The 15,253-nt window shown below is 44.1% G+C and overlaps 1 protein-coding gene across 3 annotated transcripts in view; it reads left to right on the top strand.

The window, feature by feature from the left end:
* Nucleotides 1-15,253, top strand: part of LAMA1 (laminin subunit alpha 1) — a 165,523-nt gene that overhangs the window by 68,277 nt on the left and 81,993 nt on the right. For 2 of the 3 annotated variants that reach the window (XM_005587155.5, XM_015439840.4), the window contains exons 8-17: nucleotides 126-304; nucleotides 1,281-1,386; nucleotides 3,645-3,805; nucleotides 4,929-5,069; nucleotides 6,126-6,299; nucleotides 7,788-7,889; nucleotides 9,207-9,418; nucleotides 10,843-10,954; nucleotides 11,768-11,878; nucleotides 13,873-14,000. In XM_005587155.5, coding sequence (XP_005587212.3) covers nucleotides 126-304; nucleotides 1,281-1,386; nucleotides 3,645-3,805; nucleotides 4,929-5,069; nucleotides 6,126-6,299; nucleotides 7,788-7,889; nucleotides 9,207-9,418; nucleotides 10,843-10,954; nucleotides 11,768-11,878; nucleotides 13,873-14,000 — 1,426 coding nt within the window. The other variant, XM_065534196.2, reaches the window with a different exon arrangement.

Genomic DNA, 15,253 nt, shown 5'->3' with positions numbered 1-15,253 from the left:
TAACATGACTTATTCTAGGATTTTAATTTAATCTAAAGTCATAGAACTTACTTAGGGAGGTTGAGAGTTTTCTTTGGATAAGGCATGCTACATCAATGAACTGAGATGTTAAAATATTCTCCTAGCATGTAATTGTCACAATAAAGCCAAAGACTGTTACTATGATGAAAGTGTTGCAAAGCAGAAGAAGAGTTTGAATACTGCTGGACAGTTCAGAGGAGGAGGGGTTTGCACAAACTGCTTGCAGAACACCATGGGAATCAACTGTGAGACCTGTATTGATGGATATTATAGACCACACAAAGTAAGAGTATTTCTTTGCCATTGTCGATCGTCATCTTCCCCAGGTGGAAAAGAGACTTTGTCAAGTCTTAACCTCTGTATTGGAGACTTTTGTAATATTTCATTTATATCCTTGTTACACTAGTAGTGTTTTTATATATATAGTTCCTACTCTATCTGTCCTGCTTTTCTTGCTCAAAGTAGGATGTCAGTCATTGTTATTTAACTTGAATTTAGGGGCCCATTAGCTATGTAATCCTGGGTCATAATACTAGCTACAGATGTGAAAATTCAGCCATAACTAAAGCAGCTGTCTCTTGCCTGTAGGAGGTGTTCAGCCAATCTTTTTTATTTTAATTTTTATTTTTTGAGACAGAGTCTCGCTCTGTCACTAGGCTGGAGTGCAGTGGCATGATCTTGGCTCACTGCAACCTCCGCCTCCCGGGTTCAAGTGATTCTCCTGCCTCAGCCTCCTGAGTAGCTGGGATTATAGGTGTGTGCCACCACACCCAGCTAATTTTTGTATTTTTAAGAAACAGGGTTTCACCATGTTGGCCAGGATGGTCTCAATCTCTTGACCTCGCGATCTGCCTGCCTTGGCCTCTCAAAGTGCTGGGATTACAGGCATGAGCCACCATGCCCGGCCATGTTCAGCCAATCTTTAATTGACTTGATGTGTAGTTGTTGCATGGGTCCTTGTGGAGGTCTGGTTATAACGTGGCTCTGAGAGACAGCAGAGCGAGGGGGGCTGGATAGCAGGGATAATGGAAAAAGACGCCACTTTGCTAATGGTACTAACTACTGTCACCATCGAAAAGATGTTTGGGCTTCCTGGCTTGAGATCACCTTATCTTCCTGAAACCTAACTCCCACCCCCATGCACAAAATCATCGTAATAGTCTCATCTTGAATAAAAAGTCAATACCTTCTTATTGATACTATTGCCAACATTGCTGTTATTTCTAGTAAGAGAATCCAGGGCAACCTCTGCCTTTCAGGTGTCTCCTTATGAGGATGAGCCTTGCCGCCCCTGTGACTGTGACCCTGTGGGGTCCCTCAGTTCTGTCTGTGTTAAGGATGACCTTCATTCTGACTTACGCAATGGTAAGCACTTGATTCACTTTTGTGCTTGTAGTTGATTTTGTGTGTGTGTGGAAGATGTGCACATACTGGAACTATTACCATTATATAGCCAGTTGGTAACATGATTCTTTATTGATTCTTTTGTTCACCAAGTATGTATCAAGCACCTACTGTGTCTCAGGCAGTTTTTGAGGACCTGGGAATATGTACTTAACAAGGTAGTCAAAGTCCTTGCTCTCAAAAACACTAAACAAACAAGTACATGGGTAATGTAATGCCAGGTCAAGAGGTAGTGTCATGGACATAAAGCAAAATGGAGGGAGATGGGGTAATGAGGTGACAATGTTGGGGTGATTAAATGACGTTTGAGCAGATAATTGAGCATTTGATGAAAGAAGAAATAAGGCTCATTTTAAAGCCATGTGTGTAATACAGTAAATAGCAATTGCTCTGCTTAGCTTTTAGAAGACATTCGGAGGGCTTTTGCATACCTCATCTCACAGAGCAAGCAAGTCCTCCCGTTAACTTGGTAAATGCCAGAGTTCTTTCTTTCCGTTTCAAAAACTGGCAGATTGACTTGCAAATACCAGGGTCTCCTGAATAGGTTGCATCTGTTCAGAGACTCCTGTGACTCCATCAAGTTCTCAGCCACTGGCAGTTAAAGTGGATATTGACCAGCACGGATGGATGGGCCCCCCAGCAATGGGGAGGGTAAATTACCCAACTGAATTGATTCTGACATGCAACTGGTGAGGGGATGATGATGATGATAATGAAGATGATGATGGTGATAGTGGTGGTGACATTTACCATCAATTGAGTTCATTTAAAAATATATATCATTTAAACTTTTCAACCACAGCAGATAGAAATTACTTAGCCCACTTTACAAGCAAGGAAACTGTAGCTCAGAGCAGTTAAGAAACGTGCCTGAGATCACACGGCCTGAAGCTTTCAGAGCTGACATTAAAAGCAAAGATAGTGCTTGCTGCTCTCTGCCACTTGCATCTGTGCTTTTTATTTTTTACAAACAGTTTTATAATTTACAACGATACAATTCTCCCATTTGAAGTCTACAATTCATTGTTTTGGTGTATTGGTGCAACCATTGCCACAATCTAAGAGTCGAACATTTTCTTTTTTTTTTTTTTTTTTTTGAGACGGAGTCTTGCTCAGTCACCCAGGCTGCAGTGCGGTGGCGCGATCTCGGCTCACTGCAAGCTCCGCCTCCCGGGTTCTCGCCATTCTCCTGCCTCAGCCTCCCGAGTAGCTGGGACTATAGGCGCCCGCCACTACGCCCGGCTAGTTTTTTGTATTTTTAGTAGAGACGGGATTTCACCGTGTTAGACAGGATGGTCTCGATCTCCCGACCTCGTGATCCGCCCGTCTCGGCCTCCCAAAGTGCTGGGATTACAGGCTTGAGCCACCGCGCCCGGCCAAGTCGAACATTTTCATCACCCCGTAAAGAAGCCCCTTACAAACTAGCTGTTACTTCCTACTTTCCTCCAGCCCCTCCTCCCAGCCCCTGGCAATCATTAATTAGCTTTTTCTTTGCAGATTTACCTATTCTGAACATTACATAGAAATGGAACCATATATGTTGGGTTTTGGTGACTGGCTCCTTTCATTTAGTATAATGACCCTTTTTCAGGATCATCTGTGTTGTAGCATGTATCAGTATTTCATCCCTTTTTATTACCAAATAATATTTCATAGTATGGACATACCACATTTTATATATCCATTCATCAGTTGATGAACATTTGAATTGTTTCTACTTTGGGGCTATTCTGAATAATGCTACTAGGGACACTCATGTACAAGCGTTTTGTGGATGTATGTTTCATTTTATTGGGTGTTTACTTAGGAGTGCAATTGCTGGATCTTACAGTAACTTTGTGCTTAACGTTTTGAAGAAGTACCAAAGAATTTTCCAAAGTCACTCTACCATTTTATATTCTCAGCTCCCTCCATGGGTTTCATCTCTGTTTTCTTTCTTTAAACAAGGAATTGGCAAACTATGGCCCATGGGCTAAATCCAGCACACTGTCTGTCCTTTTGAATATAGTTTTATTGGAACAGAGATGTAGCCATTTGCCTGTGTATTCTCTATGACTGTCTTCAAACGATAACGGCCGAGCTGAGCAGCTGCAGATGATTCTCTGAGGCCAAAAAGCCTAAAATAGACACCTCTGACCCTTTACAGAAAACGTTTGCCAACCCCTGCTTTAAACCTCTTTTGCCTTCGTGTTGGGTCATTGCCATTGTTGTCTTTCTAGGGAAGGGGCCGGGTCAGTGCCCATGTAAGGAAGGCTATGCAGGAGAAAAATGTGATCGCTGCCAACTTGGCTATAAGGATTACCCGGCCTGTGTCTCCTGTGGGTGCAACCCAGTGGGCAGTGCCAGTGACGAGCCCTGCACAGGGCCCTGTGTTTGTAAGGTAAGTGGGGAGGTCAGAGATGCCCCTGAACTTCCTTTGAGCTTCTCTGGAAAAGGAGTGTTTTCCATTGGCTCCAATGATCAGTTCTCGAGCAAAGTGGTAAGGTTTAAGCAGAGCTCCCCTTGCCCCTTCTCTCCAAGCCACACCGAGTTGGCTGTATTATGTATGTTTGGACTTACGTGGGCATCTGGCTGGCTTTTTTTGTACCTGTGGTAATGGTCATATATTCCAGAGGCATTTCTGTGACTTCTTAGAGGACACCAAGCACTGCATACCTTTATATTCCCACCTCCCTCTGTGGGCCTCATCTCTGTTTTCTTTCTTTAAACCAGGACTTGGTAAACTATGGCTCGTGGGCCTAATCCGACACGCTGCCTGTTTTTGTGAATAAAGTTTTATTGGAACAGAGCTGTATCCATTTGCTTATGTATTTTTATGACTATGTTCAACCAGTAAAGGCTGAGTTGAGTAGTTGGAAAAGAGATGCTCTTGGCCCCTACCTGAATTCTGTGATATTCTTTTCCAGCTTTGTATTTGGAGGAGAACCAGGTTAACGTTACATTTCCGAGAACACCAGTTAAAGGCAGACATGCTATTTTGAGTTTCTCTTAAAAGGGAGTTGAATAGTCACGAGAAATGCATTAATGTGGTGCCAGTGAGGGGTTTTATTTGGCCTTATAATATTAATAACAATTTCTTCATAATTCATAGGATATTCCATTGTACCTATGTACTTATTCCCACCTGTGCAGTCTTAGGCACGTGTTATATATGACTGGAAATAATCTTGAGCATTTATGAATAAGACAGAAGATTCTATAGCTGTCTTCAGATTTTGAGATGCTAGAAAGATCAGTAAAAAATGAAAGATTTAAAACAAAACAAAACAATTTAAATAGAATGACGAACTTCTAAGACCTCCAGCCTTGTTCTTGGCTACAAAATCAAATTATATATATTTCAAAATCTCTATTCTGGAAATATTGACTTTATGAGGCCTCACCTTTACTTTGGACGTTTATTTTCCTGTCTCTGTGAATCACTGAACACCTGTCTTGTGAATGTCATTTTATTCACTCTGGACACATTGGTTTCAAAGCTAATCTTTTCCCCTAACTTACAGGAAAATGTTGAGGGGAAAGCCTGCGATCGCTGCAAGCCAGGATTCTACAACCTGAAGGAGAAAAACCCCCAGGGCTGCTCCGAGTGCTTCTGCTTTGGCGTTTCCGATGTCTGCAGCAGCCTCTCTTGGCCTGTTGGTCAGGTGGGAGGCGCCATCTACGAGGCGGGATTTCATGAGCAGGTCGTATTGCACAAGCTTGGCACAAGCTGTGTGAGGAGGAAATGAGGATGACTTCCCCCGTGACACCACTCTCATCGCTTTGCAGTGACACTGACGTGGGTCATAGGCAGCCCTCTGCTCCTCAAGTTTCTTTATAGGTCATGTGCTTACTCCCACACACATTTCTCTATAGAAAAAACAGGATGATGTGGCACTAGAGAACACGTCATGTTTCAATTTCTTCTGTGGGGAAATGGATTAGGTGGGGAGGTCAGCGTTCCCCCTATCTGCCCCTGCTGCCCTCAGGCCTGGGAGCGCAGCTGGCCATGGGACCATGGGAATTTTCCAGCTAAGAGGCTAAGGAGTAGGACGCCCTCCAGTGGCAAGGGTGGGAACAGCAGCACGTGGTGCAGGGTTAATGAATGCAGGCCAAGTTGTTTCGGGAACCAGGAGAACTGGGGTGATGGGTTCAACAGGGGTCTCCAGGGGTGGCTAGAAGAGGTGGAGATGGTGTGATGGCTGCAGGCAAGGGAGGAGCTGCTCAGTAGGGACTTACCTACTGGTGACTGCCATGGCCACCACGCTGGGGGGAGTACCATCACCTCTATGTAGGTGACACACTGGGAGTATAAGATCTAGAGCTTATCTTTGTACATTTTTCAGCATTTGGGTAAAAAGCAGGGGGCAACGAAGAAGAGGGAGTCAGAGCTAGCAAGAGACATTTTGCTGAATACATTTATGATGTTCTTTATTTGTTTTAAATCTGAAGTCTATACCCATGGCCTTTGTGGTTTTGCTCATTTATTTGCTTATACTGGATCTGGATTTGGGGTAGTGAGACTTGTTCTCAGATCCTCCTGGTCCTTTACAAGTGGAAGGGTCAAGGGTCATGAGGTTCGGCCATGGGTGTTATGTTAATACCATCCCTAGAGAAGCTTTCTGGCCCACCTCTTCATTGTGAACACATTACTGCTGCACGGGGTGAAGTCTAAGGTAAGTTCTATTTCATACTTCAAAATTCTTGAATTTGTTTTTAAGGTAAGCAATATGTCGGGGTGGCTGGTCACCGACTTGATCAGTCCCAGGAGGATTCCGTCTCAGCAAGATGCACTGGGTGGGCGCCACCAGGTCAGCATCAACAACACCGCGGTCATGCAGAGGCTGGCTCCCAAGTACTACTGGGCGGCCCCCGAGGCCTACCTTGGAAATAAGGTGCGTATGTCCCTGCAGGCAGCGATGTCTCAGACGAAGATCTCGGGGAACACTGAGAAAGAACTTGTGCAGCCTGCATTTTAGGTAGTCTCATAGGGCACCTGAGTGTCGGACAGCATTTCACAGCCTGTACTTGATCCGAAGAAGGTTTTCTAGCCTTGTTAGACTTTACGTTGTATTATTCAAATAAGAACTTCTGCTCTTCTGGTCTGGTTCCTGAGCAGTGTGTTTGCTGAAGTCTCATCCCCTTCTCTGAGAGAAGCTTTCCGGGTCCCTGCATCGCTTGTTTATGAAGTGTTCATCACATTCCTGCTTTGTTTAGTTTGCCGTAGGCTCAGCTTAACGCCTCTGTGGCTTTGTGGAGGGCCTGGCATACAAAAAACAACCCAGGGAAGGTTCCAGCAATGGGACTGCTGTGCTGCTCCCTCACTTTGAGTACCGTGGCAGGCTGTGCTCATCTGAAGCTCACATTTAGGAACAGATGAAATACTTTCTGCTTTTGTTATATTTCAAGAAAATGCAAACTGGTGATTCTGCAATGTGGAGGTTGGTTTGTAGGCTTGAGCCTTCCTTGCAATGATGTGTTCCCATTCCCCCTCCCCTGTTATGGCACGTCTCTCCAGATTCTGATTGAGTTGAAAATTTATTCCCGAGACTCCGTCTCAATTATTATAGCTCCCTGCTTGCCTTCCCAGGGTTTTTTGTTTGTGTGTTTTAAAGTAATGGCATACGGGCATGCTAGTGTAGTGTTGTAGGTTGGTATGCTGCTATTTAATTTGATGGTTATATTTTCATTTTAAAGCTTGTTTTGTATATTTTTAAGGAGTATTTATTTTTGAAAATTATTGTTTTTTTCATCAAATTATAATCCTAGAACATGTGCTCTATTTATATGATTTTATCAACAGAGTTCAATGATTTTTTTTCTCTTGATATCACTTCTGCAAATTTATGGTGCAGAGTTGGGTTCTGAACAATATATTGCTGTCACATACCCATCAGAAAGAAAATCTTTATTTTGTATTGAATTGAAGGACATCTCATCAGAAGAAACACCTTTAGTCCTTTCTCTAACTAGCAAATCAAACATGTCCTTTTTTGTCCTACGAGGAGGATGCTGAAATGAAAATGTGGATATTGTAGACATGGGTCAAACTCCTCATCCCTTAAATTACTTAAGTGAAGTAAATATCTATGTGTGATTAACAAAAGTTTATAGTAATTTGCCTTGTGGTCTCTAACAAAGAGTACATTTTTCTTCTGTGCTTTCAAACAATGTGCTGCATTTTGGTGATATGGATTAACCAAAGTGTTTCTAAATACACTTCCCTTTCACTGCCTTTAGTGTGAATTTCCTTGTCTGTCATGGTCAAGGGGATAGTTGTAGCCTAGTTGTTTGCAGATGGATCCCAGTGACCACTTCCTCTTACTTGATTGTTGCTGTGATTGTTTTGCCCTTTCGTTTTAATTCTCACTTAAACATTTCAGCTGACTGCATTTGGTGGATTCCTGAAATACACGGTGTCTTACGATATTCCAGTAGAGACGGTAGACAGTAACCTCATGTCGCACGCTGATGTCATCATTAAGGTGATTGTTTTTTGTTTTTTGTTTTTTGTTTTTTGTTTTTTGATTCTGCTATAGAGCTTAGGGCTTAGTGGGCTGATAGTTTATGACTGAAAGTGACTAGTTGAGGCCATCTCAGCAAGGAGCTGGTGGCCAGGTGGCCATTCAGCAGACCCTGGACTTGGGCAGGGACTGCTGAGGCAGTGAGTGTGAGAATCTCTCTTTGAGCCCATTTCTGGAGTTGCCTCTGGACAGCACCTGCCGCTCTTCTCTTCATCACCAAGGTGTACCCATCTTTTCACATTTAAAAATGAAGCAGGGCTTGGTGGCTTATGCTTGTAATGTAAGTGCTTTGAGAGGCTGAGACAGGAGGATTGTTTGAGGCCAGGAGTTTGAGACCAGTCTAGGTAACATAGTGAGACCCCATCTCTCAAAAAATATTAGCCAGGCACCATGGCATGTGCCTGTAATCCCAGGTACTCGGGAGGTTGAGGCAGGAGGATGGCTTGAGCCCAGGAGTTCAAGGTTACAGTGAGCTGTGATTGCACCACTGAACTCCAACCTGGGTGACAGAGACAGAGCCTATCTCAAAAAAGAAAAAAAATTAAATCAAAAGGGGACAAAATTTTGCTCTGACCTTGAATCTTCTCTTTTAAGTCTCTTCTTCCCTGTGCCACTTTGCCTCTCAGATGAATGGATTAGGCAGTACTTGGCAGTCTGAGGACAGCAGACGTGTTGCCATTCTTGTCCTCAGCCTCTGTCCCTATCCCCACCTCCTCGGTCTCCACAAAAAAAGATCCAGCTCAGTCAGGAGGGCTCCCCAAGTGGTCATGTCCCAGGGTCCGGGGCACGTTTGGGCAGAAACCGCTGCAGGTTCTTGTCTCTCATGTCCTTTCATCTGGAGCTATCTGCACCTCCATCTCCAGCCTGAACAATTGCAGACCATACACGGTAAATCACTTTGCTTAACAGCAATTTGATGAAAAGCTGGAGCTATGTTCATGTACTTTTTCTACCTCTGTACTTTAGTTAAAGATTAGAGGTGTCAGATGGGTTGCTTTGATAAAAGCTGTGGGCAACTGCATGACTTTCTTTCTTTTCCAAGATCCCAGCAGAGTACACGGACTTTCACTTTATTACTGGAACCCTTCGAAAAGAATACAATGAAACACCTTTTCTCTGATAATTCTGGGCCAAGAGCTATATACACCATTACATGTTTGCCACAAGAAGCTAGGCACGAATGAAAAACCACGCTGCTGAATACAAAATTTGATTTGATTTTTTATTTTATCATTAAATTCAACGACGAATGTATTTTCTCTTGTTTTTAAATGTTAGGGAAACAGACTCACTTTAAGCACACAGGCTGAGGGTCTGTCATTGCAGCCTTACGAAGAGTACCTAAATGTGGTTAGACTTGTGCCCGAAAACTTCCGAGATTTTCACAGCAAAAGGCAGATCGATCGTGACCAGCTGATGACTGTCCTTGCCAATGTGACACATCTTTTGATCAGAGCCAACTACAATTCTGCAAAAATGGCTCTTTACAGGTATGTATTGGAAATGGAGGAAAAACTTATGGTGAAGGTACTCCAATTTTATCTTCATTTATTAATATATATTTAAAGTTCAACATGTTTTACATTCATTATGTTATGCACACAGCTAAAGGAACTGGTTGGCTTAAAAATTACTAAGTTTACAAATGTAGTTTTATTGAAAACATAAGAACAGTTGTCCACGTCAGCTGTATCCAGTAGAAGACAGACTTGACATTAGGATGAGAAACTTTCAAAGGGGGTTTCTGGGAAACGCATGATGAGTTAGCGATTGTCTGGACCATGTTGCACCTGGTTCTCACCAGCCTAATGTTAACCGTCTTAGCTTTTACTCAGTCCATTTAAGTGAATGTATCCATCGTTGCTCATTTTATTACTTTGAGGAGGACAATTTGTGGCAATGTCGTGCCAAGCATCAAAGTTGTATGCAGCTAGGCTGGGCGTGGTGGCTCATGCCTATAATCCCAACACTTTGGGAGGCCAAGGTAGGTGGATCATATGAGGTCAGGAGTTTGAGACCAGCCTGGCCCAACATGGTGAAACCCCATCTCTACTAAAAATACAAAAAATTAGCCAGGCGTGATGGTGCATGCCTGTAGTCCCAGCTACTTGGGAGGCAGAGGCATGAGAATCATTTGAACCCAGGAGGTGGAGGTTGCAGTGAGCTGAGGTCGTGCCACTGCACTCAAGCTGGGGCAACACAGCGAGACTTTGTCTCAACAACAACAACAACAAAAATGTTGTATGCATCTAACACAAACATAGCATGACACATTTAAGGATAATCTTTCTATTTGTGATCATTGAATGGATTAATTTTTCTGAGGTGCTTCAACTCCAAATAGGCAACACCAGACGTTTCCCACAGTGGTCTATGGGCAACAGCACAACTTTGTACCAAACATTGAAGGCATTTCCAGGGAATAATGATGGCTCCCAGAGAATGTATTGTTGTGAAAGACCTTCAGTTATTTACAAAAATCACATCACTCTTTTACTGGATTTAAATGTGGTTTTTTTTGTTTTGTTTTGTTTTGTTTTGTTTTGAGATGGAGTCTTCCTCTGTCACCCAGGCTGGAGTGCAGTGGCACTATCTCAGCTCACTGCAAGCCCTGCCTCTCAGGTTCAAGAGATTCTCCTGCCTCAGCCTCCCGAGTAGCTGGGACTACAGGCGCCCACCACCACGCCGGCTGATTTTTTGTCTTTTTAGTAGAGGTGGGGTTTCACCCTGTTAGCCAGGATGGTCTCGATCTCCTGACCTCGTGATCCACCCGCCTCAGCCTCCCAAAGTGCTGGGATTACAGGTGTGAGCCACCGCACCCGGCTAGATTTAAATCTTTTAGGAGCCTGTCTTCACTGAGATGTGAGATGTATTTGCGAGCGTGTGAGTCACATAACAATCTGTCTGTTTGTAGGTTGGAGTCCGTCTCTCTGGACGTAGCCAGCTCTAATGCCATCGGCCTGGCAGTGGCCGCCGATGTGGAGCACTGTGAATGTCCACAAGGCTACACGGGGACCTCCTGTGAGGTGACGCTTCTCTCTTCCTGCCTTTTTCCTTTTGTTCCTTCCTAAGGGGAAAACAGCGCACTGAAGGGGATGTCATGGCACACATTTGAATTTTAGCTTTAGCAACCCAATATTTGGCTCAGTCTTTTTTGGGCAATAGAAATATTAGAAATCACATTGTTTAAAAAAATCAGATTCCTCCACCAGGAATGGGCTGAAGCCCTGGACAATATTCTGACGTAGTGCTGCCCTCCTGCCTTAGTCAACAGGAAGCTTGCAATACCCATGCCACTGACTGTGTTTCTAAGGAGGATGGAACTTGATCATATTTGAACATTTACAAATCACCAGCATGTGACCTGGGTGGCTTTATACAAGCCAGCCCTATTTTGAGACCTTTTATGGCCCCTGGGTGTTTTACTTTGGTGGGCTCCACCTTACATGTGAAATACATGAAAATGCACTTGCAATCCTCAATGAAAGTAATCTGTTGCTAAAACTATTTTGAAATTACTTGGACAAACGTATTGATATTAATACCATAACAAGAAGGGGCCATAAGACTTGTTGCACAACCGTTACATTTTTGTGTGTATGTCTCTACCTTTAAAAAGAAATAAGGAACTGGATTATGGTGATGGTTGCACAGCTCGGTAAGTTTTTTACTAAAAGTCATTGAATTGTACGCTTGAAATGAGTGAATTGTGTAGCATGTGAATGATACCTCAGTTAGGATGTTTGAGAAAAAAGAAAGACATTTCTGTACGCATGGGCAACTGAGCGGTTTCTTGTTTGTAACGTAGTGGAGGGAGGATGACTTCCCTTCTCTTGCAGTTGTGCCTCTCTGGCTATTACCGCGTGGATGGAATACTCTTCGGAGGAATTTGTCAACCCTGTGAATGCCGCGGCCACGCAGCTGAGTGCGACGTTCACGGCATTTGCATTGTGAGTCTCTCACTGAAGCTCAGGCGCCCTCTCCTACTCACTTCAGAGCCATTTGCTGTGTACAAGTGAATTTTTGTTTTTTGAGTGCTTCCTCCACGGAATAACCCTGGCCTCACAGACCCCAAAGAAAATTTACAGATTTAAGCTCATGCTATGAAATGTTTCTTCTTGTTGTTTTTTTTTCTTTTTTGAAAAAAGTTACTTTGGTAATAGTAGAAAAGGGATATACAATTTCATTACAGTTCTTTTTATTAGAATAATACAAAGTAGTTGTTTTTATTTGCTAAGACTGTAAAGCAATAGAAAGGTAGAAAATATTGTCTACTTACTAAATACAAAGGATAGGATCTTTGAGATGACAGTGCCACTATTTATTTATTTATTTATTTGAGACAGAGTCTTACTCCACGCTGGAGTGCTTACTGCAGCCCTGGACCTTCTGGGCGCAAATGGTCCTCCCGCCTCAACCCTCCAAGCAGCTGAGGCCACAGACAATGCTAGTATTTTTTTAAAAATCATGATATTACATAATATACCATAAGAAGACGAATAAAGTATAATCACCCCACTTATATGCCATGCTTTATAGTTAGTTGGGATAAATTCATCAAACAGGTACTTCTTTCATGCAATATGAGTTGAAACAGGGCTTAAGAAATAGGTAGTTAATCTTGAGAATGAACATTAGGGCAGACATGGGGCAGGACTTGTTTTTTAACTTCAATCAGGAATCTTCTAGGCCCTATGCCCTGAAGCCAGGCCACACTCTGTGGTCTCATGGGTTTGATCCTCAGAGGCGGAGTGACTGCCTACGCTAACCAGCAGTACCCTGGTCACCTGGCAGGGAAAAGTTCACGCTTTTTCCAAAAGGGATTGACTAGTCACAGAGTTAGGGAAAATTAATTACCAGACCCAGGGAGAAGATCTCAGAATGATGCCCAGGATGGCTTATTGGCTCTAGAATTAGAATTTAATTTTTCTTTATTCTGTAAGTAAAGTTTTTGTTTTCCCCCATCTAGGATCAGATGTTGAATTTTATCGTCGTGTCTTCTTAGGCTTTTAATAGGAAATATTTCTACCGCCTCTCTTTGTATTTTATGCTATTGGCATTTTGAAGAATATAATCTTTTTTTTTTTTTTGAGACAGAGTCTCACTCTGTTGCCCAGGCAGTGGCGCGATCTCGGCTCACTGCAAGCTCCACCTCCCAGATTCACGCCATTCTCCTGCCTCAGCCTTCTGAGTAGCTGGGACTACAGGCGCCCACTAATTTTTTGTATTTTTAGTAGAGATGGAGTTTCACCGTGTTAGCCAGGATGGTGTCGATCTCCTGACCTCGTGATCCACCCGGCTTGGCCTCCCAAAGTGCTGGGATTACAGGCATGAGCCACCACGCTCGGCCGAATATAATCATTAAAAAAAAAAAAGAACGTCCTTGGTTCTGGGCCCTTCTTTTGTTTCTCATGGATTATTCAGGCCAGAATACTTTGTCAAGGATGAGTCTCTCAAAACACTGCCAATGGGAGGCCCAGTGTCTCTCTGGCCCTCACTGGTGATGTTAATTCTGATTACACAGGCAAGGTGTCAGTCAGTTTTTCCACTATATATGAACGATTCTTTCTTTTTGCAACTGAAAAACAGTTGGAGGAGGACACTGTGAGACCATGTGCATATCCCACTCTTCATCAGAATTCCCCGTAGAGGTAGGAGTCGGAAGGTTCTGGCCAAAGCAGCACTTGCTGTCATGTTTGCAAAAGCTTCTGCCCTTGTCCATGCTCATCAGTCAGAGAGAAAGCTCTCAGGTTTCTCATTTATACAAACTACACTTGCTGATACTAATCTGAAAACAGGAGGCCTTCCTCATATAGCTCAGAGTTTTGTGACTGGTTTTAGCATTTTGTCTTTTTTTTTTCCACTTGGACTTCAAGTTACTTATAGATAAATCTGAAAATCCTTTAAGACAACCTGAGCCGATTCTTCCGGTGCATGTTCCTAGGCATGTGCGCACAACACCACCGGCGACCACTGCGAGCGGTGCTTGCCCGGCTTCTACGGGGAGCCTTCCCGAGGGACTCCCGGGGACTGCCAGCCCTGCGCCTGCCCTCTCACCATAGCCTCCAACAAGTAAGCCTCGGACCTCATCCGCATTTCCTGCCGGCATGGCCAGCATTCCCACCCAGATGTGTACTAATGTCTTCGGAGCAAGACTTTGTGTGTAATAAGTGTGTGAATTTTGCCAGTAACAATTGATTTGGATTAAAGACAGAGGGGTGGGTTATTTTCTTCTAAACCAAAGTTTGGCGTATTAAAGCAAGCAAGAAAAGGTGTGTGCCAGCAAGGACCTATGCACGCCGTTTTCCCTCTTGGTTCCTCTTGGTCATCAGTTGTTTCACAAGTATATATTGTCTACTCACCAGTGGGCTAGGAGGTAGAGGGATACAGAGAGGAATAAAACATTGTCCCTCGACTTAGGGAGTTTTTGATCTAATGACCAAAATACGTACGTATGAGCCTAAACAAGAATAGTCTAAATCCATTCATTGATTCAACAGATGTTTATGGAGTGCCTGCTGTGGCCTGGGTTTTACAGCAGGTGTTCTGAGTAGCAAACTGTTCTGACCTGGCTGTGGGCCCCAGGGGACGCAGTGTGGTCGTGAGTGTAGTGAGACCTGTCCACCAGATGGTGGGATGGAGGGAGAGCAGTGTCCAGCCTACCTAGGTGGGTGCAGGAAGCTCTTAGACCTGCAGGAGAAGGAATTCCACAGGCAGCACAGACAGGCGTTCTAGGCGGATGGAGCTGGGCGTGCCGTGGCGTGGCAGCAGGAACAGGCATCGCCCATTTGAGGAATTGCAGCAGGCCATGGAACAGAAGGCATGGAGGGAGGTGGAAGGAGATGTACCAGGCAAGGCCTTATAGTCACTCTGGGGCAAGTGCATCCCACAGGCCAGCAGCTTAAAAGCCTCTCTCTCTCGCTGGTTTAACCTTTAGAACTCTTCCTCCACCCACTCTCAAAGAATTCCCCCAGGGATTTTTATTTGAAATTCCAGTATATAAAAAGGATGCAGTCAGGGTTACTCGCGATGAAATTGGGGGTGTTTACCGTCATCCACCCTTTGCAGGCTCCTCAAGGTTTAGGAATAGGGTTGGAAGGGGCATCAGTTAGCAGGGGGTCCCTGGAGAGGTGCGAGAGACTCCTGACCACTTTGTGTTTGAGCGAGCTCACTTTTGCCCTGCTATGGGCAGGGCTCTGACGTGGGAAGTCAGTGCCAGGGAACCCGAGGTGGGGAACCCAGCATCCTAGGAGCACCCAAGTAGGCCTCCTGGAGGAAGCGTCACCTGAGGTGGGCACTGGGGCTGAGCTGGGTTAACCCAGGCA

The sequence above is a fragment of the Macaca fascicularis genome, chromosome 18, assembly GCF_037993035.2.
Source record: "Macaca fascicularis isolate 582-1 chromosome 18, T2T-MFA8v1.1".
In the NCBI taxonomy this organism is placed as follows: domain Eukaryota; kingdom Metazoa; phylum Chordata; class Mammalia; order Primates; family Cercopithecidae; genus Macaca; species Macaca fascicularis.
The sequence above is the reverse complement of the archived record's forward strand: the minus strand, read 5'-3'. Positions and strand labels throughout refer to the sequence as shown.